This window comes from Meriones unguiculatus, chromosome 10 (genome assembly GCF_030254825.1).
Source record: "Meriones unguiculatus strain TT.TT164.6M chromosome 10, Bangor_MerUng_6.1, whole genome shotgun sequence".
Lineage (NCBI taxonomy): Eukaryota > Metazoa > Chordata > Mammalia > Rodentia > Muridae > Meriones > Meriones unguiculatus.
Window position 1 is genome coordinate 112,534,508 of NC_083358.1, and position 26,668 is coordinate 112,561,175.

The 26,668-nt window shown below is 44.9% G+C and overlaps 1 protein-coding gene across 2 annotated transcripts in view; it reads right to left on the bottom strand.

The window, feature by feature from the left end:
- The window catches only part of Tuft1 (tuftelin 1), a 39,962-nt gene extending 13,294 nt beyond the window's left edge, over positions 1 to 26,668 (bottom strand). Inside the window, exons 1-6 of one of the 2 annotated variants that reach the window (XM_021648105.2) lie at positions 26,514 to 26,668; positions 8,426 to 8,500; positions 7,964 to 8,065; positions 4,132 to 4,218; positions 3,400 to 3,489; positions 1,557 to 1,622 (exon numbers count right to left, since the gene is read on the bottom strand). In XM_021648105.2, the coding sequence (XP_021503780.1) occupies positions 1,557 to 1,622; positions 3,400 to 3,489; positions 4,132 to 4,218; positions 7,964 to 8,065; positions 8,426 to 8,500; positions 26,514 to 26,573 (480 nt within the window). In that variant the 5' untranslated portion in view covers positions 26,574 to 26,668. The remainder of the gene's footprint in view (positions 1 to 1,556; positions 1,623 to 3,399; positions 3,490 to 4,131; positions 4,219 to 7,963; positions 8,066 to 8,425; positions 8,501 to 26,513) is intronic. The other variant, XM_021648106.2, reaches the window with a different exon arrangement.

The following is a 26,668-nucleotide window of genomic DNA, read 5'->3' on the forward strand; positions in this document are numbered from 1 at the left end:
CATGTCCCTCAGGCTGTCTTCTGAGTTCCACACCATGTGGGCATCCATATGGCCATGCACACACACAATAAGTAAATGTAAAAAACAATGTTTTATACCACTTGACAATTTCATTTACAAAAAGAAATTCTTTAAGACAAGAAATAAGCCACCTCATATATTTTTACTTAATCTTTAAACTTAAAACTTAAGTTTTGCTTAGTCTTCAAATTATATTGTAATTTACATCCTTTGAGCAATGTAATTTAGAAAGCCACAAGATCACAAACAGCCACTGTAGAGACACTAAGTTGGCCATTCCTATACACCCGTGTGTGCTTTTTCCTAAGCCTCTCGCTTTCCCTGATGTCCTACATCGAAGCTGAAACATGTACCAGTCCTCATCTTTACTAATAAACTTGCCAACTTTGTTTTACTCTGAGCAATCCTGCAATTATTTTGCAAATAGGAATCTGGCTTTTCCTCCTCAGTGGCAGTCCCTAAGGGGGAGGTGATGCCCTTAGGCTGCTTACAGGCCACTGCTGCCAATGACAGAGACTAAAGTTGTTAAATTTTTTCTTGTTTTTACTTTCCTGTGTTTCTGAATTTCTAAAATTTTCTACAGTTAATATATCTTATGATTTAATCACACAAGATAACAAATATCATTTCTTTAAAACACAGCAATGAAATGAAGCTCTATGAACTAACATGAAAAGACTTAAAGTTGGTCATGGTGGTGGACACCTTTAGTCCATCACTCTGGAGGCAGAGTCAGGAAGATCTGTTACTTACAGGCCAGCCTGGTCTACAGAGTGAGTTCCAGGATAGCCAGCACTACATAGAGAGACCCTGTCCTTCCCCTACTCCCAAAAAATAAAAAAAATAAGAGACTTAAAAAATACAAAAACAAAAACCAGGAGTCTGGGGATATGCCTCAGGAATAAAAGTGCTTACAGAGCATGCTAGAGGGAAAGCAAGCAAGAATGAGCTTAGCATGGTCCTAAATTGTACGCACAGTGTTTAATAAGCACAGTATTTAAATAAGCATCTGTGCATAGGAAACAATGGTACTAGACTTTACATAAGTATTAGAATCACTTAAAGAGTTGTAAAATATCCTGATGGTGGGCTGCAGAGATGGCTCAGCAGTTAAGAGTTCTTCCTGCCCTTCCAGAGGTGGCTTACAACTGCTTGTAACACTCGTTCCAGGGAATTCTGCCCTCCGTGGGGACTGGGATCACATGTGCACACACATACATGCTGCCAAAACACTCATGAACATAAAAAAGTCCTCCTGCTCAGGCCACATCTCAGAAGTTACTCAAGGGAGGGGACCCAGGCATCAACTCCTTAAAAGCTCTTAAGGCTTACTCAAGGGGCAGCCAGTCAGAGACAACACTTGAGGAGGACCCACACACCAACAGTGGCTGCTTCTAGGCAGTTAGCTTGGGGAATGTTTGCCTTTTCTGTGCCCTGTTGTTTGATTTTTATAAGTACGAGGTGGGATGGCCAGGGAGCAGAGGATGCTACCCACTGGTTAAACATTGCTCACCAAGGCCTCTCCCATTACCTACCTCAGGTGGGCTGTTGTAGAGAGTCATGGGACTCTGACTAAAGCCATTTGGCTTTTCTAGTACCACCTGTTTAAAGAAAAATAAAGTCAGGGGTTAACAATTTAACCAAGCAAATTAGTTTGAAGCATTATATTTCTTAGATGTCAAACCCTACAGACCCAAGAGATGGCTCAGAGGCCCTTGCCACCAAACCTGACAACCTGAGTTCAATCCCCAGAACCTATCTGACAGAGAAGAAAACTGACTCCTACAAGTCATCCCTGACATCTACATGTGTGTCATGGCATGAGTGCATACACATACACACATTCACATGTGTGCATGCTCACATGCACAAGAAATGTAACTTAAAAATCTTATAGGAAAGAGAGAGGAAAAAGGAATGAGGAAAAAGAAGTAGGAAAAGGAGTGGGAAGGGAACAAGCAGAAGAGAAGAAAGAAGCAAGGGAAAAAGATTCCCAGTGCTTCACAAGAAAACGGAAAGTAGAGGGTAGCAAGATGGCCTTGGGAGGGATTATAACTTGTGGGCTGGATGAGATAGACCTCAGGCTAAAACCTGCAGAGGAGTGGAAAATGTGTGAGCCACATCCCTCCCAGGAGCACAAGTTACCACTTGCCATAAACACTGCACTCTTCTTGTCAGGGGATCCTGACAGGCTTTGACAAGGCACAAATCAAGAAAGAAGCTCTCACTATAACTCTGTCTGACCCAAAGGCAGACCGTCTCATCGTGTGACTTCTGATTTGTGCTAACAAGGGGCCTGGGCTTTGTGGCCTGACCCTGACTATGCACAAAAGGTTCTGGTGCCACTTGACAAGGGGCTTCCCACCAGCCAGGTGTGACAACGGGCCTTGATAGTGCTGCTTTCAGCCAATACAAGATGAATGTGAAATGTCCAGCACACAAAACCCTGACAAGACAGAGGAACCCATCTGGCACCCCCTGCTAGGCCACTACTCCCTTCAGCCCAGGGAGGGGCCTGCTGGAGAATGACCACCTGGCTCAAACCAAAAGGCAAACAAAGGACACAGAACTCTGGTCTCAGTAGCCCAGTGTCAGGAAGACACTGCTCTGTCTCTGAGGATATTCCTTTCCTGGCTCTGAGCAGAATCCACACTACCTTCCCGGGGAAGACTGAGGTAATGTTTGCTCCTCTGTTGCTGATGGCTCCGAAGCCTACACCATGAGCCAGAGTAAGGTCACAGGGACAGGGTGGTGAACCCCTAAGGAGTTTCCAAGCCCACAAATAACAGACTGGACTGAAGAGACAGCAGTTCTTGCAGAAGATCTAGCTTTGATTCTCCGCACTCATGGCAGCTCATAACCATCTGTAACTTCAGTTCCAGGAACCTAACACTCTTAGCCTCCTGGCGCACTGGGCACATACATGGTACATAAAAACAGGCAGGCAAATACTCACACATATAAAATAAAAATAATAAATCTTAGCTGGGTGTGGTGGTGCACACCTTTAATCCCAGTACTTGAGAAGCAGAGGCTAGTGGATCTCTGTGAGCCTGAGGCCATCTACACAGTAAGTTCTAGGATAGCTAGGGCGACTCAGAACAACCTTGTCTCAAAAATAAACAAATACACAAATAAAATAAAATAAAATAAAATAAGCACACAAACACTAAATCTTTATTTTTAAAAAAGGAAAAAAAAAAAAAAAGACTTCCATTTCTACTTAGGCTCACCCAAGCTTGGCAAGATCAACTTACATAGAAGATTTTCTACGCTGTGTGCTAGAAACCCTATCTCCCAGAGTTCTCAGGAAGCCAGATCCCTGATATGCTTTCCCTTCCTGGCCATGTCTTGAGAGTCAACACCATTCCTGAGTACCTGTATTTCCTGCTGATGAAGAGAGTCTCTTGGATTCCTGTCAAGCTTGCTACTTATATCCTCCCGAAGCTTCTGCAGGCAGTTCCTGGCCTGGAAAAAGAGGGCCAGACACTTGAGATTCAGGGCAGGGAAAGTTAACAACCTTTGGGTCACAGACCCAACCCATACCACTTTCAGTCAGGCATAGCTGTACACAGGGGCTGCAGACAGAGGAATTGTGCCCAACCAGTTGGCAATCTTGTCTCTCTTGTACAAACAACTGAAAAGACACATGACACAAAAGACAAATAAATGGGTAATATGGAATCCAGTGCTATGTGCTAAGGAGATGCATAAGTCAGGCAGGGGCTGGGAAGCATTGGGAATGTGGCTGACCATTCAGGCCGTAGAGTTGGCTAGGCACAGGATACTTAATTATTTATTCATTAATGGATTAGATCCAGAAGGTCAAAAATGCTATTTATCAGCACTCAGGAGGCAGAGGTGGGCAGAGTTCAAGGCCAACCTTGTCTGCATAGAGTACCAAGACAGCCAGGGCTCCACAGAAAGGTCCCATCTCAAAACACAAATAACAAAAATACTTATATACTATTTGACACAGGAGGGAATGGGGCACTTGAGCAACAATAAAAAGAACAGAAAGAAAAACCATCAGAACCCATAAGAGAAGGTAGTCCCAAAACTGTAAGGTTCAGGCAGTGTAGGTGTTCCCTCAAGGAAAGGGGTCCACACCTCCTGGATGTACTGGACCTCACTCTTCAGCTGGTTGATGTTCTTCTCATGGATCCTCTTGTCTCCAGACCTCCCGGTCAAGTACACCTGCAGTAAAGACAGCACTGTTTAGTTAAGAAATGCATAGCCCACACTCAGGCGAAAGGAACAAACCGATACCACCAACTTAGCAGGTGACAATCTGGTGATCCAGCTCAGCAGAGCTGAACTGTATTCCTATTACTCAGGGCAGTAGTGTGGGGACCAACGCAGGGCTTCACACATTCAAGACAAGCACTTCCTGCTGAGCCACGGCCAGCCCAGAATGTATTACTCTTGGGCCTATTTAATCTGTTTCTAGACACTCATCCTAACACAACAAATTCCGCTAGACAATATACAACCACACCAGCATGAACGTTCAGCCACACAGTGTAACTTGATGGAAAAGCAGCTGGAAGGGTGAACTCTGACTCGGTCCTGCAGTTCCCACAAAAAAAGGTCTGAAGGCGGCCTGATGCTCTCTCAGCACACTTCAGCATCTCCGGCTGAGGAAGTCGCTCTGTTAGAACACATCTGCGTTCTGCCAAGCAGGAGATATGGTTGCAAATGAATGAAGAAGGACAAAATGTCCAACAATTAGCTATTAATTGAATAAATCATGTCTTTAATGGAACATTATGTAGTCACTAAAATGCCAGATACTTATAGACACAGAAGACATTACAATGTGTCATTAGGAGACGATAGGACAGAATATACGAACACAATTTCATTTTCTTTTTTAAAAAGTGCACATGTAAAAAAAAAGAAAAAAAGAAAAAAAGGGCTGGAGAGATGGCTCAGTGGTTTAAGGTGGTTTAAGAGCATTGTCTGCTCTTCCAATGGACCCAGGTTCAATTCCCAGCACCCACATGGCAGCTCACAACTGTCTGTACCGTCAATTCCAAGAGATATGACACCTTCACACTAAAGCACATAGAATAAGATTAAATAAATTATTTTAAAAAGTGCACATGTATGTCTGTGAGCGTCTACGGCAAGACGTTTACAGTGGTTACCTGCTGGATTATGGGGTAGCTTTGCCCTCTTCAAGAAGCATGCAATTACTTTGAGTAAGGAAAACAAAGTAATTAAAGGCATCCACTTTGGAAGGGAAGAAGTAAAACAATGCCTATTTGCAGATGACATAACCTTAAAGAGAGAACAGCCTAAGAAACACCGTGGAATGACCTGTTTAGAGCAGCAGGGCGGAAGGACACTACTTCAGTGTACAAACTGATTGCTAGCAATTAGCAATCCAAAGATGAAATCTCATTTACAGGAGCTGGAGAGATGATGATTCAATGGCTAAGAGCACTTGTTTGAAATCATGAGCGCTAGGCTTCAGATTCTAGCACCAAGGTGACGGGCTCGCTGGCTTCCCCACAAGTGCCTGTGACCCAGCTCCACATGGGGCACAGATGAGATCACCAGGGCTTGGTGGCTTACATTTGAGCTGAGAACGCACAGGCCTCAGGTTTAGGGAGAGACCTCTGCCTCAAAAGAAAAGGCAGACAGTGTCAGAGGACACCCATGTGGCCTCTTTGGTCTTAGAGTAGGTACACAGGTGCACAGGCGTGCACACGCTAACATGCACTCACCCTGACACATGTACGAACACATAAATAAATAAAGCACTAAGTAAAATTCCATTTACAGCTCAGTGTGGTAGCTCACACTTGTAATTCTTTCACTTGGGAGGTTGCGGCAGGAGTTCTGGGCTAGTCTGAACTACAAAGTGAAATCCTATCTTAAAAGTAACAATAGAAAAAAAGAGGTAATAATATATGGTTTTAATTATAATATTGTAACAATAAGTTTCCTCTACCACATTAACATCTGTTCAAAAAGATAAACAAAACAATGGAGAGTAAAAAATAATAATAACAATAGCTTCCAAAGCTGGGTTCAGTGGTTCATGCCTTTAAACCCAGGACTTGAGAGGCAGAGGCAGGAGAATTAAGAGTTGAGGCCACACTGGGTTACTTAGCAAGTTCCAAGTTAGCCTAGCCTATAATGTAAGACCTTATTTATCTACAAAACATAGCAAAAGGAGGGGCTGGAGACATGGATCAACAAGTAACAACACTTGTTCTCAGAGAGGACCCAGGTTTGATTGCCAGCATCCACATGGCAACTTACAACCATCCAGGAGATCCCGATACCCTCTATGTGGGCACCAGGTACACACATGGTACACAGACACAAATTTAAGCAAACTACTCATGCACAAAGAATAAAATAAATAAACCCAAAGTAAGTATTTTTAAGTAGGGAAATAAATTCAAATTTTCTATTTTAAAACTAGGTATTATAAAAAATTAAAACTTTAAAAATTTAACTTTGTAGTTCACCCTGTCTTTCTGTACAGAAGACTCAGAGAGCAATCCCTCCCAAACTGACCAAGAGATTAACACAGTCCTGCAGAAACTGATTGATAAACTAAGCCTAAAATTCACACACACAAAAAAAAAGTTAAGAAACCCTGAGTATCAAACAAAAAACCTAAACAAAAAAAACCTTAAAGGACTATTTCATAAATAGCTACAAAGTTACAGTAACCATTAACTAGGATGATACTGTCATATGGACTGACAGTACAACGACAGATCCAATTGTTAAAACATGCTAAATGCATGCATGGAAAGGTCACACTGAGTCCCACTAATACATGCAATTAACATTCATTAAAAATAGACATTTTAAAAAAGAAAGCAAACCGAAGAAAACAGGTCACATGCTGTTGATTCCATGTGTAAGCAGCCAGAATACGTAAGTCTAGAAAGACATTGGCAGAGCTGAAGAAATAACTGGAAGTGATTTTGAAGCCAGGCCTGCTGGCATACATCTGAGGTTGCAAGACTCAGGAAGCTAAGGCAGGAGGAATACTGTAAGTCTGAGACAAAAACTGGACTATATAGACCTGTTCTCTAATTAAAAACAAAAAACAAACCAAAAAAATCCCTGGGATTTAAAGCAGTGATGTTTATATAACTCTATGGCTATCCCAAAAAACCAGTGATTGACTATTCTAACTGAGTTCACTGTGTCATGTGTGAATTATCTAAGTATATATTATATTATAAAGTTATTTTTAATTTTTTAAAAAATATTTTAATCAAAAAATTACTTTTTATTTATATGTGTACTGGAGTTGTGCCAGCATTTATGTCTGAACCCCACCACGTGTCAGGTGCCCTATGAGCCCAGAAAAGGGCATTAGATCACCTGGTGAACAGGAGTCTCAGACAACCGCAGCTGCCATGTGGGTTCTGGAAATTGATTCCAGGGCCTTTGGAAGAGCAGCCAGTGCTCTTAACTTCTACGCCATTTCCCCAGCCACGTATTTTAACAATTTTTAATTACATGTTTGCATATATGTTTGTGCAGGAGACTGCACATGAGTGCAGTTGCCTAGGGAAGCCAGAAGAGGGGATCAGATTCCTTGGTTGCTGGAGTTACAGTCAATTTTGAGCCACTTGACATGGGTCCTGGGAACCCAACTCAGGTCCTCTGCAAGAGAAGCAAGTGTTTAACTATTGAGCCACCTGCCCAGCCTCTTCTAAAGGTTTGTTGTTGTTGTTTTTCCTCTAAAGTTATTTTTAGAAAAAAAGGATAAGTCTTCATCCCCATGCCTGGTTCAGCCAAAGTCACCCACTACAGGCTCTGAACTCTGGGTGTTAAAATCCCTGTAGAAGATGAACAGGAGCTAGCATCTCCCTGTTCTTCCCAGTTAGTCTATGAGCTGTCAGTCATCTACTCCCTTCCTGTATCTCAAGGGGGAAAGCAGAAGAAAAAGGACCAAGCTCACCTTGATGATCTCTTCATGTCCATCACAGGACTCCACCAGTTCTGACGCCAGAGAATGACTTGAGGAGCGGTCAGAGAGTGTGGCATAGGTCTTCTTATCCGCCTGCCAGAGAGAGGGAGGAAAATGATTCAGACACCACATGGCAACAAGGACCTCCTGCCCTTGACCCACACGGAGACCTACAAGAAGCTTCAGTCTGATTTCTTTCCCCTCCAAGAACAGCCACACAACAAGGACACACAACAGGGGACATTAGTAGAAAACTGGGGTTAGTTTTTATTTTAGTGGGGGGGGGTCTTCCACTTCCCAAAGCATGCGGCTGAGCTAGCTGGGTCTGTCTAAAGGGAGATGCTCTCAGGCTTGCGGGCAACAGAGGTGGCTCCAGACAACATTAGGGTGAGGGGTTGGCAGCAAGGAAGAACTGGCTGAGAGGAGGCCTTGCCCCAACAGACACCTTGATACCTTCTGAGCTATGTGTTCAAGTTCATCTCTTGTCAGTTCACCCTGGAGAGTCAGTCTGAGAATGTCCACGCTGCCCTAATAATGACAACAACAGCAACAGTGACCCCTTACCTTTCGAGCCTACAAGAACAACCAGCCTGGGTATTGGCATGTCTCTACCAGCCTCTGTCCATCACACTGGAGAATGACTGTACAAGCACATAGCTCCATGTGGTTCCAGGGACATACCTTGATTCTCAGATCACATGAGTACAGGGCATGGATTGTCCCCAGGGAGTGGAGAAATTTTCCTGGACAATCACCTCCAAGCCAGAATTTTTCCTTGTTTGGAGGCTGGGTCTTGTGTTGCACAGGACAGGCCTGAAGTGAGTTTGCCAGTGCTGAGATTATAGGTGTACATGTGGTTCCTGACACCAGAATTTTTACCCCTGACAACCAGCCAGAAAGTTTTGAAGCCTTGGATAGTCTTCTAGAACCAAACAATAAGAATGTTCCTGAATCCCAAGTTGGGAATGGAGATACACACCCACACAAACACACCCCTATAATTTCAGAACTTAACAGGCTGAGGCAGGAAAATCATCAGTTCAAGAACAACCTGGAGTACAGAAATATGACATGTCCACAAAACAAAACAAGCAAACAGCAAACAAAGCAGCAAACACATGAATCCAACTGAGCCTCTACTGGCCATATAGAAATTATCCAAATGACAGAAGGCACAATAATGGGCACTTATTCTGAGATCAGCCTAATTTCAAAGGATGATGGAGAGTTTCATTCCTAATGGGTAGATTAAACACCTGTAAGAACAACTAAAAGCTTCAGAAAGGAAAACAAGAGTGAGAGGAAAGCAGGAGGCTAGAAATTTAGGATGCCTGAGAGACTTAGCCATTCTGGGACTCAATTCAAGGGCTTGGACAGTCTGTGACAGTGAGGGTAGAGAGAAGATAGAAATTCCCTTTTCCTTCCCTCCTGTTTTTCTTGCAGTGCTAAAGATGGAACCCAAGCTACTCATCCATGTTAGCACTCCACTAATGAACTGCACCCCAAACCTCAGGAGAAGATGGGTGTGCAGGGCATGAAGGATGAAAGCGACCTTGAACAGGCAGGAGGCACAAGCAGGCACATCTGAGTCCGAGGTCAGATGGCTCTACATAGCGAGTTCCGGGTCCACTTAGTCTAGTGACCCCCACCTCCGACACCCTTGAGGTAGTCATGTAGCCTGGTGACCAAGACATGTCCAGCTAACAACTGGAATTCCTCAATTGATGTCCACTCACCCTGAAAACCCCATTCGCCTGGCTAAGCTTCATTCCTTGAGTCCAGCACCTGTATGTATCAGTGCCTAGACACCCCAAGGGAGGAAGCGGACCCAGGGCTTCGGAAAGACACTGGGGAAGGAGTCTCAATGAGAAACTGTCTACTTGAAGATGGGAGTAACTAAAGGCACACACCTTTAGTTACAGCACTCAGGAGGCAGAGAGGCAGGAGGATTTAAGGCCAGTCTGGTCTACACAGTGACTTCCAGGATAGCCAGGGCTATCTTCCTTGAAAGAACCCAAAACAGCAACAACAAAACCATGGTATTTACATGCTGAAGACGTAGCTCACCTGGTAGAATGCTTGACTAGAATGGATGAAGCCCCAGGTTCAATTATCAACACTGCATGAAACCTGGCATGGTGGATAACACCTATAATCCTTACTCCTATGAAGTATAGACTGGAGGACCACAAGTTCAAGCATGGAATACACAGTAAAATCCTGTTTCAATCTTCCCAGCAAAGACAATGAGACATATTTCTACAATCCCTATACCCATCAAAAGAATGGAGTAATACCATGAACAACTCTGAACATAAATTTAATTATTTAGATTAAATGGACGAATTCCTAGAAAAGAGGAAAAACAACAAACAAAAGCATCTACCACTTCAAGCCACCCAATCCAAATGAATAATGTGAAACTACAGCTCATAAGAAAATCAGGTTTATAATTTGAACTCTCAAAGCAGAACTCTCCAGGCCTGATGGCGCCACTATATCAACTCACTGTTTAAGCAGTGACAATCCTATATAATCCCACCCAAAGAACAAACGACAGTGCAGTTCACTTGATGAAGCTAATACAACCCAGTAAAAGAGAGAAAGAGATGTGCATGTGTGTGGATACACAACCCAAAGCCTTGAACATGCCAGACAAGATCTTACACACATACACACACAAATACTGACCAGTATCTTTCACAAAGATAGTCTATTTTCTAATATTTTGTTACGGTTTGGACACTTAAAAATATATTCAACATCATTAATATTAACCACATGTAAATCAAAATCACACTAAATACTACTACACATTTACCAGAATTACTTAAATACTGCACGTGTTCACAGACATATACCAAAATTGGAACAGAGTCAGGGAGATGTCTCAGGGGTAAAAGGTGCTTGCTGCCAAGCCAGGACTGAATTCCATCCCAGGACTCGCATGATAGAAGCAAAGAAACCACTCTGCAAGCTGCTCTCTGTGCTTACATACACCGTGGCACATATGTTAACAGACTTACACAAGTTCTCAAGTTCAAGGCCAACTCTGGGTACACCAAGACTGTATCTTAAAATAAAAAGGCAAAAAACAAAATAAAACAAAACAAAAAACTCTGAAGATCTGCCACGCTCGAGGCTTTGGGTCGTGTCTCTAGTACCGCCCCACTCCAAACAGTTTGCCTTCAACAGACAAATAACTAAACTTTGTGGAATTTTTTAAAGTTTAGTTATGTGTATGGGTGTTCTGCCTGCCCCCACATCTGTTTACCATGTGCATGCATGATGACCAAGGAATCCCCTAGAACTGGAGTTACAGGTGATTGTGGGCCGCCCTGTGTGTGGCAGAAGTCAAACCCAGGTCCTCTGGAAGAACAGCCGGGTACTCTAACTGCTGAGCCATCTGACTCTTTAGCCCTGTGAACTGTTAAATTTGTAAATCTATTATTTTAACATTACTCAGCAATGAAAAGAGACAAATAGTGATACATGTACTAGCAACCTCAAGAGGAAAAGTAGGAAAAAAGCCAATAAGAAGGTAGATTCCACACAACTCTACTTATGTAGTATTCTTGAATGAGTAAAGAAATGGAGACATCCTCTTCCTGTGAGCAGCCGGAGGTGACCTGTGAAACTGTTCACTATGCTCTTGACCCAGAAAACCCTACAACGTCACACAGATCAAGCGGTTTAAACCTTTGTATTTACTTTAAGAACACTATGAAATTGTTCAGGCTGTCCATGGTTTGCATATCCAAAAGCCATGGAAAACCATAAAGTATCTGAAAGACAGCACCTTAAAGAAGCAGCGTGTGCCACTATGACAGCCATTATACTGCTGGAGTCAGTAGATGGGCCCCGGCCAAACAGAGGGGCTGAGGAGCCTCAGTGGCTAAAAACACTGCTGAATTTGTGTTGCGCATGCTTAAAAGTGTAGGAAGGAATGCTCAGCTTGAAGGTTTAGTGGTGGATTCTCCAGTCACTGAACAAAGTGCCTACTGTCAGAACTCAGGATCACAGTAGCCATACATGAGCACCCCTGCCACATGGTAGTGACCCTTCGCTGAAAAGGAACAAACTGTTTCTAAGCTGGAAGAGGAGGTTACACAGAAGAAAAATTCAGCACAAAATAAGTGGGAAGAAAGAAAGGAAAGAAGAAGGGAGGGAGGGAGGAAGGGAGGGAGGGAGGGAGGGAGGGAGGAAGGAAGGAAGGAAGGAAGGAAGGAAGGAAGGAAGGAAGGAAGGAAGGAAGGAAGGAAGGAAGGGGAGATTAAAGATTGCTGGGAGCTAATGGGAGGGTGGGGATAGGAGGACAGGCATGACTCTGAGGCAGCAATGGGAGGGATTCTTGCGGTGACCAGAAAACTCAATCAATTAGTTTCCACGTCAACACCTTGCAATACAGTGTCCTGGAATTTGAAACTGAGTAATAGGTATAGAGCATCCTTTCTATTTTTCAAGACAGGATCTCACTTGGTGGCCCAGCTTGGCTTTGAACTTGTGATCCTGTTGCTCAGCCAAAACTACTTTTAATGGTCACTAATATTCCATTTCATAGATAAATTATTATTCAAATAAACCCCTATGCAGTTTATCCTCTCTGTGTCAGTTTATCCTCTCTGTGTCTCTCCTTCTGTCTCTGTCTCAAACACACACACACACACACACACACACAAACACACACATTTCAGAAATGTGAGTTTAGAAAACATCTGTGGGTCCACAAGATGGCTCATCGGAGTAGGGAGAGAAGCAACACTACAAAGCTGTCCTCTGTCACACACACACACACACACACACACACACACACAAATAATAAAGCAGATTTTTGTTGTTGTTGTTTTTAAGAAAATATTGGGGCTGGAGAGATGCTTCAGTGGTTGAAATCACTGGCTGCTCTTCCAGAGAACTCAGGTTTGGTTCTTAGCATCCACATGGCAGCTCACAATCATCTGTAACTCCAGTTCTAGGGGTTCAACACCTTCTTCTGGCCTCCACGGGCATTTGGCCCCCAAAATATGGTGCACATACATATATAAATGCAGACAAAACACTCATACCCATGATATAAAATAAGTACATCTTCCTTGCAGGAAAGGAATAGCATTTGGAACAGTTGCAGCTCCACACCCCACCTCCCCACCCCACTCCCACGTCCTTGGAGAGTTTTCCTACTCAGCCTTTAGGCTCAACTTGAAGGTTGGGATGTAACTCTCAGCTGGTACAATGCTTGCCTACCATGCACTAGGCCCTGGGTTTGATCCCAGCACCATGTAAACCAGGTGTAATGGTGCACACCTGTAACCCTAGCACCTGGGAGGCAGAAACAGGAAATCAGAACTTCAAGGTCATCCTCGACCACACAGTAAGTCCAAGGCCAGCGTGGGCTATAAAGACCTTGTCTTTACAAAATAAAATTAGGGGGTATAGAGATGGTTCGGTGGTTAAGAGCATTGGCTGCTCTTCCAGAGGTCCTGAGTTCAATTCCCACTAATCACATGGGTGGTTCACAACCACCCACACTGGGATCTTATGCCCTCTTCTGGCATGCAGGCATACAAGCAGACAGAGCATTCATATACATTAATTAATTAATTAATTAATTAATTAATTAATGAGCTGGTTGGCTGTAGTGGCACATGCCTTTAAATTTTTATTTTTAATGGCTTTTTAAAATTTAATGTGTATGAGTGTTTTGAATGTATGTAAATGAATACACATATACATATTGAACACATGTATACATATACAGTGACCCAAAGAGGCTAGAAGAGGGCATCAGATCCTCTAGAGCTGTAATTACAGACAATTGGAAGCTACTACGTGCATGCTGGGAATCAAACCGAGGTCCTCCAGAAGAGCACCCAGTGCTCCTAACTACACAGCCGTCTTTTCTGGACTGGTACACAGCTTTAATGCAGCACCCAGGAAGCACAGGCAAACAAATCTCTGTGAGGTTTCTCTCTCTCTCTCTCCTCTTTTGTTCTTCTCTTTTCTCTCTCTCTCTCTTTTTTTTCTCTGTGGGTGTAAAGCCAGCCTAATCCACATAGCAAGTTCCAGGCCATCCAAGACAGTATAGTAAGGCCTCGTCTCAAAAACTAAAACAAATAAATAAAAATAAAATACAAATTTAAAATAACCGTGGAAGAGGCAGCAAAAAGAATGTAAGCACCAGAAGGTGGGGAGGAGCTCTGTGAAATGCTGTCTTCAGGACAGGCTCTGCCTCTGTGCTCAGGAACTTACTTGCAGCTGTGGCTGCCTCCACAGGAAAGATCGAGGCAACAAGATCAGGCAGCTATCTACCAGGCAGCAGTCAGCATTAATTAGGATCATTCGGCTGGGGGAGGGGCACGCAAGTGGGGAAGAGAGGCTGGCTCAGCAGTTAAGAGCAATGTCGGCTCTTCCAGAGGACCCAGGGTTCAATTCTCAGCAGTCACATGGCAGCGCACAACTATCTCTAACTCCAGTTCCAGGGGATCTGACACCCTCACACAGACAGACATGCAGTCAAAACACCAATTCACATAAAATAAAAATAATGCTTAAAAGCTGCCGTGATCATGAGGTCTCTTCAGAGCAATAAAACCCAAAGACAGGATTTACAAAGAAAGGGAGGAGCATAGAGTCGGACGAGTAGGGAAGAGGGTTGCATCTGGGGGGATCAGGGGAAAGGGGTGAATATAATCAAAACACATCATACAAAATCCTCAAAGAACTAGCGCACACACACACACGGAATTCAACAATAAAGTAGCTCAGCGTGAGTACTCCTTTACCTGTACCCATCCAGAAGCTGCAACTTCCTCCCTATAACTGCCACACCTGACCTGCAAGCACTTGACTGCTCTTTTATAACCGTTTGTTTCTCGTTTTTTTGTTGTTTCAAGGCAATAATCTCACTGTGTAACCTGGGCTGGGCTTGAGCTTGTACACAGTCCAGACTGTCACCAAAGTCTCAGAGAGATATGCCTTCCTCCCTCTCCTGAGTGCTGTGCTTAACCTGCACCAGCATGCTTGGCTCCTTTACAACCTTTCCTCCTCTTCTCTCACAGATTCTTAAACACACGGACAGTTTGTTTAGCAGTGACCGGCTCTGAAGACAGAATGAATTCAGGTGATCCAGCAGGGTGTCATCCTGATTCCCTTTCTTTTAAGAAAAATAGAGGGGTTTTGTTGTTGTTGTTTGTTTGTTTGGAGACAGGGTGTCTCTGTTGAGCCCTGGCTGTCCTTGACCTAAGAGATCCACCTGCCTCTGCCTCCCAAGTGCTGGGATTAAAGGTTTGCACCACCAAGGCCCTTTCATTTAGAGAAAACAGTCAGGAACACTAGACAAAGCCAGCAGAGTTGGCTGAGGAATATCATAAAAAAAAGATCAGCAACATCCAAAAACAGGCAATCCTAAGAAAAAATACAAATGGCCCATAGGAACGTGAAGGACGCTCCACCTGGGTGGGCACGGCTGCAATACAGACAAGCAGAGAGCTCAGGGCTGGCTGGCTGCATAGCGAGACTTAAAACACAAGTGAGGAGAGGGCTGGAGGACAGCTTAAGAGATAGGGTGAGAGCACTGGCTGCTCTTGCCGAAGAGCTGGCTCAGCTCCTAGCACCCACATGGTGGCTTAGAATTTTCTATCACCCCACTTCCAGGGTATCAGATACCCTCTTCTGGCCTCCATGAACACTGCAAGTACATGAGCACTGGTACACAGTCACATATAGGCAAAACACCCATATACATAAAATAAAAATTTTAGAAAGATTTAAACCACAAAAAGGCCATATTTGGGGACTAGAGAGATGGCTCAGAGGTTAAGAGCACTGCTGCTCTTCCAGAGGTCCTGAGTTTAATTCCCAGCAACCACATGGTGGTTCATAACCATCTATAGTGAGATCTGGTACCCTTGTTTGGTGTGAAGGTATACATGCAGACAGAATATTGTATATATAATAAATAAATAAATGGTTTCTTTTTTAAGGCCATATTTGGGCTAGAGAGATGGTTTAGTGGTTAAGAGCACTGGCTGGTCTTCCAGAGGTCCTAGGTTCAATTCCCAGCACCCACATGGTGGTTCAAAACTGTCTGTAATGGAATTTGACTCCCCCTTCTGGTGTCCAAGAAAGCAGAGCACTCATATGCATTAAACAAACAAAAAAGTCTTTGGGCTGGAGAAATGGCTCAGAGGTTAAGAACACTGCCTGTTCTTCCAAAGGTCCTGACTTCTATTCCCAGCAACCACACTGTGTGGCTCACAACCATCTATAGGGAGATCTGGTGCCCTCTTCCGATGAGCAGGCACACAGGCAGGCAGAATGCTGTATAAATAATAAATATATATATATTTTTAAAAAGGGCCGTATTTGTGACCCCAATCCTGAAAGACTGACTTATAAGAGTTTGAAGCCAGCCTGGAAAACACGGCAAGTTCAAAGGGGCTTGGGCTCATAAACTTAAAAAAAAGAAAGAAAAGAAAAAAAAATTAGACACTCACAAAACATGGCTTTTCATTTACGTAAGTACAGAAATACACAGTAATTGCCGACTCCTACACCAGCAATTACTACATGTGGGACCCTGCTGGTCTTTGTTCCAAGGACTTTGCATGTGCTAACTCACTTAATCCTAACAATTTCATATAGTAGGTACCAACATTCCAATTTTAAAAACAGGTTCAGAAGTTAAAAGTCTTCAACAAGCAGCTCATCAGAGACAGAGCCAGGATTTAACCCTAAGACCTGTGGCTCCAATCTGGGCTCCTAACCAAGATGCCACTGCAGGCACACACGCACGCACGGTTGGGGAAGGATCAGAAGTTAAGGTCATCCTGGCTACACAGCAAGTTTTAGGTTAGCTTGGACTATGAGACCCTACAAAGTAAGGAAGAACAGCAAAGGTGGGCAAGGGAAAGAAAGAGTGGGGAGGAGTACGAAGGGCCTTTTGTTCCCTAGATTCCCAAGGTTTTGGGTTTGCATGTGTGCAGTCTGTGTGTACGTTCATGTAGGTGAACATGCCCACGGTGTGCTTGCATGTGTAGGCTAAAGACCAACTCAGCTGTTATTCCTTGGTAGCCATCTACATTGTTCTTTCTGGACAGGTCTCTCCTTGACCTGTAGTTCACAGAGTTGGCTAGACAGGCTAACCAGTAAAGCCTAGAGATGCCCCTGTCTCCACCTCCCAGCATCGGGAGTTCAAACGCTTTGCTACCATGCCTGGTTTTTATACACATGGTTTTTTTCTTGGGATAGAACCCAGGTCCTCAGCTTGCCCAGCAAGTACTTTACTGACTGAGCCATCTCCCCAGCCCCTTCTGTGATATTTTAAACAAAGATACCCTGCTCAGTTTGGGGCAGAGTAGGAGGTGTGTAAGGATGGTGTGAAAGTACTCAATAACCCACAAAAGTATGGCAGCTGCACTATACCCAAGAAGCTCAAGGAAGGAAGGCATCTAACAAAATGTCAAAGTGGTCCTGAAGAAAAGTCCAGGGCTCTCTGAGGATGCTACAAAGCCCCTACCCCACAACCCTAAAACATTGCCAAAGATGAAAAACCTAGGGCTCCGGTCTGCTTGGTGAGACCAGCTGTCCTCTGGAGCTAGAGTGACCCCGGGGCTGTGCTCAGTAGGAAAAAAAGGAAGGAAGGAAGGAAGGAAGGAAGGAAGGAAGGAAGGAAGGAAGGAAGGAAGGAAAATTTTAGAACACCCCAAAGTACTTGACAGGATTGCCCCTACTGGAGCCTCTGCAAGGCTACATGGGAAGTGGAGTCTTGTCTAAGGGAAAAAGAACAGCAGAACAGCACTAATCACAAGGTGAGCAGGCCTCTAACCTCATAAACACTCTCTGGAGAAGCCCAGCCACCTCCAATTACAGCAGCCTCTCCACTCTGTTCAAACACACCAGCAGTGACTCATTCCTCAAAGCAGGGAGGGGTAAACACATAGCTAAGGGCTTAATAGATCAAGAGGCTCAGAAAGAGGTGATAGGAGATAAATAGGGAGGCCCCAAGGAGATAAACAGTGGGCCCCCAGGGGTTCTCACACCACAGGCTTACTGAATGGGAAAGATCCATGGGAACAGCCTGTTTCTCTAGAACCCACTATCCAGGCTTCTAGGGAGCCACTAATACTGGGGGTGAGGAGGTCCAGGTCAAAAGGGAAGAGAGATAGACAGTTTCTGAAAACCTTTGAGTCACCTTCCCTGTTCATGGCTTGTCCAGCTTATGTTCACCTGAAATCTGAGACTGGCGACCTTCTCCTAACACTGGCTCCTGAGAGGCCGGCATGAGGGAAGCCCCATGAAGTCACAGAAGAGGACAGGGTGGAATGAGATGGCTAGGTGCTCACACTCCCTAGGGAAGGCTCCCAGTTCACTGGGCAAGCAGGCTTGCTGTGCTGGGTCCTTCAGGAGACAAAGAATCCCTCTCTTTCTTCCTTCTCACAGCTAACCCAACAAAACAGGAAAGGAGTTTACCTTTACTCTGGCCCTACCCACAGCACGGGCAGAACAAGCACAACAGGGGAAATAAAATGAGAACTTGGATCAATGCCCTAGATGGCACAGCCGTTTCTCATAATCCGGAGCCCTACACTGGAACCTGGCAGGGAGAGTATGCACACTGAAAGGGGTGGACTCCCCAACCCCAGCTCAGAAAAGCTACCTGCTGCTGACCCAGTCTCCCTCCAGGTTACCTGCCTCAAGCCCAGCAGGGATGGAGGAAGGGAAAACCCCTCCAGACAAGCTACCACCAAGGGTTGAAAGTTCTCAACCTGTTTTATGATTTGGTTTTCCTGCTCTCACACTCTTCTTCCATTTATCATCTCCACCCTACTCTATCCACTCTAGAGTTTCCTCTCTTCCTGCCTCTGCTGCCCAGGCTTAAATCTGGGCCAACAGCCTTCCTGGCACACATCCACTCCCCCACTAAGCCTGCCCACCCTTAAGAAACAAGTGTTTCACAAGACTGCACCATGACCCAAAGAGGCACATGCCATAATTAGGAGCAGGCGGGGAGGCTCGTCCCACCCGATCTAAGCACAGGCCCTGGGACCGAAACTATCCGGTGCACGCCTCCCTCCACCCCGGAGAAATATGGGCAATGTTAGTGCCACATGCCTGATGGTTAAATAATCCTCCTCCCTCATGCCCTCCCTTCCCTCACCAGGCAAGAAAGCCAAGCTCTCCCCAAATTCCTGGCAGGGTTGGAGACCTCACTGAACAGTCAGAGCTGGCAATAAAAAGGGCAGGGGCGATGGTGTGAAGAGAAACTGACTGCAAGAGTCTGGGGCATGCACAGGAACTGGAACAATAGTCTCCAAACCTGAAAGATTCCTCCACCCAAGAGTTTCTTCCCCACCCAGGTGTCACGGAGGCAGGACTTCCGTCACTTGAGATTTCAGCCCATTGGAGTAAGCACCACTGACCACAGAGCACTCTTAACGTGTGTGTATCTTGGGCTGGCTTCAAATTCCCTTTGCAGCCAAGGATAAACTTCTGATCTCCCTGCCTCCACCTCCCCGGTGGCAGGGAGCCCTGCAGGGTTTATGTAGTTCAGGGAAATGAACCCAAGACCTTCGTGTATGACAGGCGAGCACTCTGAACAACAAGGTTATGTCCCCAGCCCCTCAATCCTCTTTGAAAATCAGAATACTCAATTTCATTCCCAGGTATTTCACTCCCAAGTAAAAAGGAAACATAAACTTACATAAACTTATAACACTTCCCAACAAGGACGTTCACAACAGTCAGAGAGGTCCATCAGTGACCACACAATGAACATATATCTATGACAACAGAGTTAAATATGGAATATCATTCAGCTCTAAAAACCAATGGAGGCTGGGCCGTGGTGGGGCCAACACTTGGGGGTCAGTTCTGAGTTTGAGGCCAGTCTGGTCTACAGAGCGAATTCCAGGACAGTCAGGGCTATTACACAGAGAAACCCTATCTTGAAAAACTAAAACCAAAAACCATCAAAATGAAGGGAGAACTGCCACAGGTCAGACGTGTGTGTCCCTTTACAGCAGCCAGTCAGGGCCACAGTCTGCGTGACTCCACTTCTGTGAAATGTAAATACGAAGATGTAAGTTATAGACAAGGTAGACTGGAGGGAACGGGAGCAATTGTCAATGGATGAAGACTTCTTTATGAAGTGGGCAAAGGGCTCTAAAATTGATCAGTGATGACCATGTATCTCTGAATACACTGAAAAATACAGAATTATATACCTTGAACTGTTGAATAATGTGGCATAATAGTCTTAATAAAGCTTATAAAGTGGTTGAAATTCATGGTGGGCTTCCAATAAGTCACATCCCAATTTTTAAAATATTTATCTTTGTTTCAAGTACACGAGTATTTAACCTACATATATATCTGTGTAATACAAGTGCCTGGTACCCTCAGAGGCCGGAATAAGTTACCAGATCCCCTGGAATGGGAATTACAGATGTTTGTGAGCTGCTGTGTGGGTGCTGAGAATCAAACCCAGATCCTCTACAAGAATAACATCCTCTTAACTACTAAGCCATCTCTTTAGCTCCTTACAGCCTAATTTTTAACTAAGAAAAAGTCGACTCAGGCATAAACTACTTCAGCTTTTGAAGTCTTACAGGAAGCATCTGCTCTACAGTTAGGACAAAGGCTCAGACTACAGCAGATAAAACAAATTCCAAACCTACCCAGTTTTGCCAAGAAAAAAAACAACAGCAAAACCAAAACCAAACAAAGAAATTCAAATACAAAACTGTATTTCCTTTAACCTCAGTACTTGGGAGGTATAGACAGAAGGTCTCTTGTGCGGTCAAGTGCAGCCTGATCTACATAGCAAGTTCTAGGACAGGCTATAAAGAGATCCTGTCTCAAAACAAGAAAAAAGAAAGAAAAGAAGGAAAGAAGAAAGGAAGAAAGGGAGGAAGGAAGGGAGGCAGGGAGGGAGGGAGGAAAGAAGGAAAGGAGGAAGAATTAGAAAGAAAAGTGTAGTATATAAGGAAGGGTACTACCAAATCACCCAGAGAGCCCAGAGTACACCAGCTGCCTTGGCCACAAGAAAAAGAAAGAGGAGGAAAAGGACCCATTAATCTTCAGGATCACTGAGAAAGCCCAGCCCTGTTGACTAGCAAAGGTCGGTCAGCTCTCCATCCTGGGTCTCTCCAGGGACCCCTGTTACTCTTCCCACTCTACAGCGGCAGAGGACCTGTTCTGTCAAAGAAAGGGGAAAGGAACAGATAAGAATAAGCAAATGCCAATATGAGGAGGAGTAATCATAGCACTTTAGACACTGAGGCAGGAAGGTCACAGCAAATCTAAAGCCATTCTGGGCTACATGAGTTCTAGGCCAACCTGGGTACAGTGTGAAACCCTGTGTCAAAAAGGGGATAGGGTGGGGGAGGTGGACATGGGTCAAAGGTAAAGTGCTTGCTATACAAGCATGATGATAACCAGAGTACAGATTGTCAGAGACTGAGAAAGGAATTCTGACGTGTTCATGTACACACACACACACACACACACACACCCCACACACACGCTGGGTGCCCAGGTGCAGTTAAGACAATCCAGTCCACACCAGCAGCAAACAGAAAATGAAGCTCACTCACATCTGAGCACTTAACCACGTGCCAAGCACTGGGTTTAGTGTTCCATATATTCTGTCTTGCTTAATCCCCATAATGATCTTATGAGAAGGCATGATTATTCTCTTACATATGAGGAAACTGAGAATGAAGAAATTAATTACCGAAGTACTCTGGCAAAGCACTTAGTCACAGTTATGTTACTTTTTTTTTTTTAAACTTATTTATTTGTTTATGACAAGTTCTCAAGTATCCCGGGCTGGCCTTGAACTATCTATGTACCAAGGATGACCTACTTCTGGTCTTCCTGACTAATCTCCTGACTTCTGAGATTACAGGCATGTGCCACTACACCCCGTCTGTATAATACTGGGATCTTGTGCATGCCAGGCCAGCAACTGGACAGCCCCAGAGCCATGCTATTAACAGAAAGCACCGGTTAACTAAAAATCATGACTGTACTGCAATCACGAGAAAGCAGTCTCTAAGAAAATGGGAATATTCACCTCCCCATAATTCCTTCAATAGAAGATGTCTAAAACTAACAAAAACAACAAAAACAGGAGGCACAACAGCTCTGCAGCAGAACCTTGCTTAGCATGCGTGAGGCCCCAGGTTCAATGCTCTGTACCTCCAGTGTTTTTCTGGTGGGGAGTTGGGGTGGTTTGGGCTGGGGTACAGATCAACTAGGAAAAAAGATTGCCTGGCAAGCCCAAAGTCCTGGTTTTGACCCCCAACACCACATAAATAAGTCATGTTGCCATATGATTGTAACCTTAGCATTCAGGAGGTGAAGGCAGGAAGAACAGAAGTTTAAGAACATCAACACTGGGTTTGAGGCCAGCCTCCCTATAAGAACTGAGGAAAAGGGGAGGGGAAGAAGGAGAGGAAAAGATGTCTGATGTCAAACCTCACAAGCCCCACATGGTAGGAGAGAACAGGCTTTCCTGACACATCTCCTGACCCCATGGATGTCTATGGAGCATTCATACTCCTGACCCCAAGTTAATAAACAGTGGTAATTTTCAAAAGAGAAAAGAAAAGCATTACTAAATAAACATTCTAAATAAAATAAAGCACTTTATTTAGAAAAATAAAAGGTTTGCACCAGACAAAACAGGTAAGAATTGAAAGTGCTAACTTCTGGCTGGAAAGATGCTCAGGGGTTAGGAGCACTGGTTGTTCTTGCAGGAGCCCCAAATGCAATTCCCCTTATCCACATGGCAGCTCACAACTGTCCATAATTCAAGTTCCAGGGGAGCTAACGTCCTCACACAGACATGCATGCAGGCAAAACAGCAATGTACATAAAAAAAATTTCTTTTAATCCTAATTTTAAAGAAGTGGCCACTTCCACAAAGCAGAACTTAAAGTAGAGAACAAGTATATTCTTCCAAAAACCCCTGATATTAGTTTTGTTTTTTAAATCATGTATAAGAGCAGGATGTGGTGGCTAAAGCCCAAGCACTTAGGAGGTGAAGACAGGAGGACCAGAAGTTTAATGTCATCTTACGGTACATGAGACCTTGTCTTAAAATGCCAAACACTAACCATAAAAAGTAAAAATAAATTATGTACAAGTATTCTTTAAGTTTTATGTATTTATTTATTTGATATGTATGAGTATCTTTCCTACATGTGTATATGTATACCACACACATACCTGATGCCCATGAAGGTTAGAAAAGGACACCTAGTCTCCTGGAACTGAAATTGTGGGTGGTTGTTAGCTACTATGTGGTGCTGAGAATCAAATCAAGGTCTCTCTGCAAGAGCAACCAGTGACCTACAAGTTCTGAACTACTCTGAAGTACTGAGCCATCTCTCCATCCCTTTAACATATATTTGTTTCATTTAAAGAGTCAAAGGGAGGGAGGGGAAGGCAGGCAGAGATCACCCATGCCAGAGACTGCATGTGCACAAGTGTTCTTTCACACACAGCCTCCATGGCCCTCCCCTGGGGACATCTGGGTTTGCTCTGGAGCACACTGCCAATCAAGGAACTATCCTAGTTAAGGAGAATTCTAGTTAAGGGATAATTTACCTGTCCCTGGAATCTCAGAATGGCAAAATGACCTAAAACGGCTAGAACACCCAGGAGGAAGCACCCACAGTCCTTCCCAGGACTCCCTTGGTTTGTGCACTGTTCCTGTCCTTCAAATAAATTCCTCTTTAGCTAGCTAGGTTACTTTCTGCTGTTTACTATAACCAAAGGAAAGTGCTAGAAATGTCTAGTAAATATGAGTTGGAGATTTATTCTTTATATGCCAATATAATTTACCAAAGTCACTTTTAAACAAACATTTTTGATGTTCAAATACATTTTACAGCCAGACACAGTGGTCTACACTTTTAATCCCATCAAACATACATAATTTCTGTCAGAAAGACTATCCTCACCAACACTCCAGGGATATTAGTTCTATTTTTTTTTTATGCTGTTTCTCCTCCGATATGGTTTTTGATTTGAGACAAGGTCTCACCACGTAGTAATGGCTGGCCTGAAACTCACTATGTAGATCAAGCTGGCCTCGAACTCAGATATCCATCTGCTTCTGCCTTCCAAGTTCTGGGATTAAAGGCTTTTACCATTATGTCCAGCCTTTCAACTTAGTTTCTGTTTGTTTGCTTAGTGACAGGAACAAAGACTTTTGATTAAGGAAAAGCACTCCCCCAAAAAACAAAGGTGGGGGACAGTGCTGGGAACAGACTAAAGCTCAAAAGCTTCCTGCCCCACTGTGTTGATTTCAGACCCACTAGTGGGCTATGGTCTGCGGTTTCATAAAGCTGTCCTTATAACTGTCCCACAATAGAAGCACTACAGTGTCCTAGCTGTACTTTCACGTCAGTGTGTGAAGCACTAAAAGACAAATGGTTCCCAGAGGACACATGGTCCCAGGATTCTGACTCTAACCATCTACACTCCCAAATTCTGAGGGCTGAGAGTGGGGAGGAGAGGCATGAGGCCCCAGGGTTTAAACCTCAGTAGCTACAGTGTTTTCCTGGTGGGAGTGGATTCAGGGCGGGTTGGGATACAGCTCAATTAGACCGAAAGCTTGCCTGGCACACCCAAAGTCCTGGGTTCGATCCCCAGCACCACATAAACCAGGCATCTGTTGATTCATTTATTTACTCACACCTTTTGCACCCTCACTGGGCACTGTTCAATGGTATGAGTACATGACTACATGTTCCCAAGGACTGTCCAGAGCCATAAATTCTATCTACAGGTTGGCTCAGAGGAGAGGAATCCAGGATGAAGCCTGTCTCCTGACTAACTGATTGTTTACTGTCTGCCCTTCGTCCTCAAGAACCCAGGAATGTCTCCAGGAGTAAACCCAGGCAAGGGTTTTAGTCCTGACTTTAGAGTAAAATAAGTCTCACGTCCAGCCTGTCTCCTCTCTCCAGTGAGATCTAAACATACTTATCCCTGAGAACAAATTCCTTGCTATTTTCCATCTCTGCTTTCTGTCCCACCAAACAAGAAACAAAAGTATCAAGGGACAGGTGACATGTCCTCTGTGATGCTGGTGTTGAGGTTTTAAAAGTCTTTCTTCTATATGATGTGGGTCTTTTTTTCTACATCAAAAAGAAGCAAAAGGAAGTCTCTGACCCTTCACTCATTCATTCTACATTCTTTAACTGAATCAACCATCCCAAAACATCAAGAGCATGGAGGACTTATGGCTGAGACAATAAAATATGGTTGGTTGGGGGCGGGGGGGTTGTTTTGTTTTTCCATTTGGTCAGCATCTCTTACCTAGGGGGAAAGGCTCCAGTTTGGGCAGTGTCAAGACTTGTAATGTGGAAGAAATATCCATATTTCTAAGCAAAGATGTCAAGGGGACAGTGAACCGACTTCAATGTGCTCTAAACTTCAAATGAGCACCTATTCTTTGAAGAAGAGCCATAATCCAGCTGTAGCTGGGTTAGCTTTGCCTCAGGGACATGCTGAGACAGGCAAAAGCAAAGGAATCAGGTGGGGGGGGGGTGCACAAACTCCCCATCACCTTGGCTCTCATTTCACTCTCCCACAACACCTTGGAAATAAATTAATTAGCACAGATCTACGGTGTATTTGGATCACCCAGCAACGCCTAGAAACATTCAGCATCAAATTACCGATCTTTCCTCTGCAGGAAGAAAGATCATGCGGTCAACTGAGTGTGGTGGGGTGGGGAGGACTTGAAGGGAGCAGGGCAAACTGGCTTGCACTGGAGAACGCCCTCTCTCTCTCCCTAACCCTTCTCCAGGTGGGTTTCCACCTCTGCCCGGGTTCTGAGGCATCCCCTTCATACACGGACTTGGCAACTGGACACGGAAGCATAATCCAGTTAGCTACTGGTTGACCGAAAGGAAGCTGGGGATCCGAAAAGCAAGAAAAAACGAGATCCGAAAGAGGTGACCGTCTAGCGGAAAGCTCTACTCATCCTCTTGGCGAAAGATAGGATCTAGGAACAATTCCGGAGTTGTCTGAAACCTACCGCCCCTCACACGCTCCCGCCTCTCAGTTCCCAGCCCTAGGATTCCACCCTCTGTCCCCTTTTCTAGTTAAAGGATCGCCTGAAGCATCGTAAAAGTCTTTGAAGGGCTTCTGAGGCCACCGGAAAACACGGAAAAGCCTAACCTGCCTGGGCCGGCACAGCGTCCGAAACAACGCAGGGATCCGGTCCCCTGCGCGTCTCCCAGGACCCAGTCTAGCTGCCCACAGGACGCCTGCAGCCCGCACCGGGGCTGCAGTGTCCTTGCCAAGGACAGGTACTCCTCAGCCCTGGGGCCGCCAGCGTTTCGGGCCGCGCCTCCCACCCCACCGCCCGCCGCAGGGCAGAGGAAGAAAGCGCACGGGACGACGCGCGGCTGCCCGCACCGAGCCGGACGTCAGGTGGCGTCGGCTAGCTCCGAGAGGCTCGGGAGGGGCGCGACTGGAAAGCCACGGTGCCGAAGCGGGCAGGCGGGTGAGCGCGACGACCTACCGCGGTCTGGCTCTCCGGGTGCACGTCCACCAAGGTACACCAGTTCCGCGTCCCGTTCATCTTTCCGCGGAGATCGAAGCAGCGTCCTCAACTCTGAGGCCGGGCGGCAACTGGGCGGGCGCGCGCGGACCTGTCCTCCAAGTAAAGCCGCGTCG